The 5,672-nt window shown below is 38.6% G+C and overlaps 1 protein-coding gene across 6 annotated transcripts in view; it reads left to right on the top strand.

Annotated features, from left to right (window-relative positions):
- ndst3 (N-deacetylase/N-sulfotransferase (heparan glucosaminyl) 3) overlaps nucleotides 1–5,672 on the top strand; it is a 41,917-nt gene that overhangs the window by 21,230 nt on the left and 15,015 nt on the right. For all 6 annotated transcript variants that reach the window (XM_032531390.1, XM_032531383.1, XM_032531398.1 and 3 more), the window contains one exon: nucleotides 3,388–3,516. In XM_032531390.1, the coding sequence (XP_032387281.1) occupies nucleotides 3,388–3,516 (129 nt within the window). The remainder of the gene's footprint in view (nucleotides 1–3,387; nucleotides 3,517–5,672) is intronic.

The following is a 5,672-nucleotide window of genomic DNA, read 5'->3' as shown; positions in this document are numbered from 1 at the left end:
AGTTAGTTAGTTAGTTAGTTAGTTAGTTAGTGAAAGGGAAGGATGTCAGGCAGCCAGGCTTCATTCTAGCACTGTACATCCGGTAAACCACACTAAAATTTCCATAAGAACTAAGCAAATGCCATCAGCTGATGAAGATCATGCAATCGAAAGCTACACAGCAGCAACCCAATGGACCTGGAGGTGACAGCATTCTGTCAAATTCCACAAAAGAAAACTGTAGAAAGACACAATATGTATTTGTAGTGCACACATTGTTTATTTCTACAGTATAAACATTTGGTAGCCATTGTTAAATATATTTAGACTGGGCAGCAATGTGAAAGCAGCATAGAGAAATAGTGACAAGGTCCATCTCCTCTCCCAAGACGTTGCATGCTGCACTATCTAAAAAGCAAAGGGAAGCTAGAAAATAGAGAAAACAAACTCGAAATTTAGCTCAAAACATTCATCTGATTGGCAGTTTTTGTGGTGGTTTGTTTAAATGAATATGTGCACTTGCATGCAGAATTTAAATTTCAAATAATGTCACCATAAATTGGCTGTTGAGCTTTTAGGTTCTGATTGGTCTAGCCTCCTGACCTCTCGTAATTGAACTCTGGCACATCACTCACAACCGTCCCATTTTCCTCACCTTTCACATTTTTATTGCAATTTCGGCCTATTAATCTTTTTCCTCTCTGCCCCTTGCTCCAACTTTGTTTGCTCCGAGGAGGACAGGACGTTGTCTTAAGGCTGTAAAATTGGTGTTTGTGTGTCTCTGTCAGCAGATTGAGAGCCACCCACTGGAGCCACAGTATCGGAACAAATCAGAGACGTATGTGGTGTGTGTGTGTGTGTGTGTGTGTGTGTGTGTGTGTGTGTGTGTGTGTGTGTGGGTGTGTGTGTGTATGTGTGTGTGTGTGTGTGGGTGTGTGTGTGTGTGTGTGTGTGTGTGTGTGTGTTTGTGTGTATTTCTTTTTAAAATGTACTATATCAGTTTGAGCTATAGCTCTGTGGATAATTGGTTTGGTGAAATAGTGCTGAGTGTCTGTGGCTCTGGTGGCCTTCTCTCTCCCTCTTTCGTGTGAGTGTGAATGACTGCAGTGTTTTATAGATAAACCAATATCTGCGCTTCCAGCCTTTACTCTCTATTTTTCACGCAGTGCTCCACAAGGAGTTCAAAATAAAGGCCTTCTTCTTCTCTTCATTTAATGCATTTAATGACCTAATGAAAAGGAGATTAATGTATCTGCTGTTAAACACTATCACTCTGTTAGCAATTTATGCTTGTTTTGGGCATATTATTTCTGCCTTTTGACTGCAGTGATTCATTTAAGTATATCTTTACATTGGCCAACAGACTTTTGAAATCTATCTTTGACAAATTAGTTAGTTTTACAGTTGAGGTAAGCTGTAAAGACTCAATGATGATTATGATATTAAAATATGAAGCCAAAAACATGTAATGTCATTGCTGTTAAATCAATTGTTGCTGTGACGTTTTATACCTTGTCCAACCACAACTTTGTTAGATTTACTACTAGCAATAAAGAGAATCTGAGGAATTGACATATGGGACCCTGCTTTCATCAATCAAGGCATGATTATGTGACTCACACAGGCAGTGGCATTGTTTCGTGGCCAAGGGTGCATGGTGCACCTGCTTGAGGTGTGATTAAAAGTAATCTATTATTATTATTAACGAGTCACCAAAATACCAAACAGGTGTGTGAGATAGAAAAACTATGACAGTACCCGAGGAAGACTCAACTTCACCAGCGCAGTTCATGCACCTGCATGAAAATGAAGGGTCTCTACATTGCTACACAGCTCTTTAGGACTTACGGCTCTTGCACAGAACTACAGCATGTCCTTGGACAACCCTAATGGGACTCTTATAGAGCTTTCTTACAGCAGACATGTTAATTTGTCATTACAGGAAAGGCACAGATTAAACACATAACATGTGATCATGGCTTCATCCTATTTAAGTGTCCTAAAAAACTCAGTGAGCCAGTGTGCACAATACCAGAGTCCTGGAACTCAAACACCTTATTGAAACAGAGCATACATCTTTTATGTTATTAATTACACCCATGCATTGTATCTTATTACAAGTCAAAATGCCAGCTCTGAAAAGTGTCACTCTGCAAGAATTTGACTTGAACCATCTGTAGAATTGGCACCTGTGCTTCTCCACTGCGACAGGTAACATTAACATATGTTGGATGACACAACACACTGCATATCCCTGACCTGCTCTGCTGTCTGCTTCTCATATCTAGAAACTGCCGGGCAGACATGCTTGAATCTAGCTGTGCATTTCATCCTTGCATCTTTGATATTTTATGCTGCTAGCTGAATTAAAATAGAGGAAATATTTCAATTAACATACATAACCATGAAACCTCCATAGTTGATTATTTACGTTAAGAAAATTTGTTTTTGTATTACAAATTGTATGTTTAAATATGCAAATGAGGCATTCTCTTCTGAATCTGAACATTGGATAAAGCCAGGTTCAAAATTATTGCTTCGTTTTGTTGACATATTAGAGCTAAATGTTTTTCAGGGGATTTTTGATTTTTTTTATAACTCCATAAATCAGGAAATACTGTCAACAGCCATACACAATCTATTTTTGCCACATTATTAGGCATGAACTGTTACATAAATCAGGCTATAATTAATATGTGAAACCCCCTTGTAAAAACCTTCAGATTGAAACTGCAATGTTTGGTTTATGCAAGTGCTACTGAAGTGGACATTTTTGGCTCAGTATGAGAACAACTAATTTGAGAAAACAGTAAAGCCTTTCAAGATAGTAGAAGTAAAATGCCATACATTTTGCAAGACACTACAGGTGAAAAGGGTAAAACATTTTCACGGATATCACCATGAAACTTCCACAGTTGACTCACATTAAGACATTTGTTTTCTGACATTATTAAGTTTGAAATGAGGCCCTATCTAATGCTAACTTTGGTGAATTTAGGAGAAATCCAAATGGATGTTGCTTTCAAACTAGTCTAAAGAAGAAGACCCAAAACCCCAACATTTAAAAAAAAATGTTTTTTTTCTGTGTATCCCCTTAAGCAGGGGCGTCTGACTGGGGGGTAAAGGGAATTGAGTACCCAGGGCCCTCATGTGAGGAGGGCCCAATAGGATGCTGTAATGAATAGCTGTGGATGTGGGGAGGGGCCCATAGAAAATACATTTCTACAGGGCCCAGAATTTTGTGCCACATCTCTGCCCTTAAGTCATCTTTGTAACTGGTTGGTTGTTATCTTACAGTGAAGATATGAAAGATATTAACACTTCCTCTTTTGTGTGTGTGTGTGTGTGTGTGTGTATGTGTGTGTGTGTGTGTGTGTGTGTGTGTGGTGTGTGTGTGTGTGTGTGTAGGTGCTGCCCCGCCAGACGTGTGGCTTGTTTACTCACACCATCTACTATAAGGAATACCCTGGGGGACCTAAAGAACTGGACAAAAGCATCAGTGGGGGAGAGCTGTTTCTCACTGTGCTTCTTAACCCGGTGAGTCAGAAAAACCACGTGCAAATACACACACACACAAAATCAAACGACACACTTGAACATGCAAACGTAAATACAAGTGAGAAACAGGAGGACTGTTACTTTCTATTTTGATTTTGTTTCACCTTTCACCGACTGGGTTTCCAGCTCTCTCTGTAGGCTAACTTCTCTCTGCCTGGTTCATTCTTGTGTGTGTGTGTGGTGTGTTGTGTGTGTGTGTGTGTGTGTGGTGTTGTGTGTGTGTGTGTGTGGTGGTGTGTGTGTGTGTCTGTGTGTGTGTCTCGTATGTGTCGCGTTCATGCTCGTGTCTCTCTTTTCTGTCAGGGGCTGCTTCTCTCTGTGGCGCTGTGTTTCATCTCCCCACTTTAAATTAGGTCACACCACAGGGGGAGATGCTGTCACAAATTCACGCACACACAACACACACACACACACACACACACACACACACACACACACACGCACACGCACACACATACACATGAACACACATCCTCCCCTTTTGCTTACCCCTGCTGTGTATGTCAGCTCAACTCAATTCTGCTTTGAGTTAAGGAACAGAATTAGGTTTTGGTGGCAGTTAAGATGCTCACACACATGCTCCCAAGTCCATGCTCGCGCCCAGTTAAAGGCAGACGTAGAAATGACCAGGAATTATCTCCAAACAATCTCTCTTTGACTCACACCACATACATGCATGTGCAGAAACACACACAGAGATGCTCATAGACCAGCAGTAGGCTGTATTGAAGTGTCAGGTAGGGGAGTGCTGAACTAGAGAAGCTGTCAGAATTCGGCGAACATCAAAGAAAACAACCTAATATAGTCCTTTCTTCTCTCTCTGCTCCACTTTGTCTCTTGTTTGTCTTTATTTTTGTTATTCTTTTTTCTTTCTTTTCTGTCTTTTGACTCTTTTTCCGTACATATTCCTTGTGTTTCTTTCTTTGTTTCTGGGTCTTTCTTTTGTCTTCCATTTTTCACTGGTTTATTTAACTTTTCTTTTTTTATGTCAAAAAAAAATGTATCCATAAATATATCCCTTTTGTTTCAAGGTAATACTTTAATCTTGTCACTTCTAACCTGGAAACACGTATTTACGGTACGGTATTTTCTGTGTAACAACCATGAATCAGTGGTGCAAAATGCAAAAGTGCCGGTTTCTATTTTATTACATGGTAATATTAGAATAACAGAAGTGTAGAGATTACCTAGAAATGCCAAAGGCTGATTCTGAGTCAGGAAAAACCCTATATGACCTGAGGTTATTTTTATTTGAGATTTAACAAGAGGTACATTAAAATATGCCAGAATCTTTACAGGTATTAAAGCATACGATCAATAACAAATACTGATATGACAGAATTAAAATCACAAACTTGCTCTTATAAAATTGACATTAACCCACCTCCTTCTTTAAAAACTTTCCTGTATAAATAACCATGCATGCTGCCTTTTGGTGGCTGAAATCACCTACAAGGACCCTGAGAGGAACACATTTAGAATAAAAAACATTATTACAAAAACATAAATGTGATGTCAGAAAATTAAAGCACTGACAATATCGCAAGGGTACATTAATCTATTAAGGAAGACCCACACATTACAGTAATCATGATACAGTGGCTCCTTTCTCCTATGCCCCAGCCGACACAGGAAGGCAGAGATGCTGATGTACTAATGGTCCTCGTATTATAAGAACCTGACATATTGTGATTTTAAGTGCAGCTATTACAATTTAAAGTTTGGTGCTGCTTATCATAATTACAATGGTGTAAAGCTTAAAGTGAATTATATAACAATATTGATGAACTGTATTTTTTTATCAGTAAACCCCAATTATTAACAGGGTTACAAAATTAGAAACATCAGAAATGAAATAGAAATAATCAGAGTTCTAGTATATAAAACAACATAACCGTGAATTAAAGATATTACTAAATAGAACAATGTGATTGAAAGCATTGTTTTTCAATAATACAGTGCTTTTACATTGCAATACATATTTTAGGCTAACATGTTTTTTCCACCACTAAAATGCCTCAGTTTTTTAACTGTATGCTGGGCTTGGGTAGAAGCAATTTGTCCTCAATTTTTAGCTTGTCAAATTGTCATCATTTAATATTGTGTTTGTTTGTGTGTGTGTGTGTGTGTGTGTG

The sequence above is a fragment of the Etheostoma spectabile genome, chromosome 2, assembly GCF_008692095.1.
Source record: "Etheostoma spectabile isolate EspeVRDwgs_2016 chromosome 2, UIUC_Espe_1.0, whole genome shotgun sequence".
NCBI lineage: Eukaryota > Metazoa > Chordata > Actinopteri > Perciformes > Percidae > Etheostoma > Etheostoma spectabile.
This window is presented reverse-complemented; position numbering and strand designations above follow the sequence as displayed.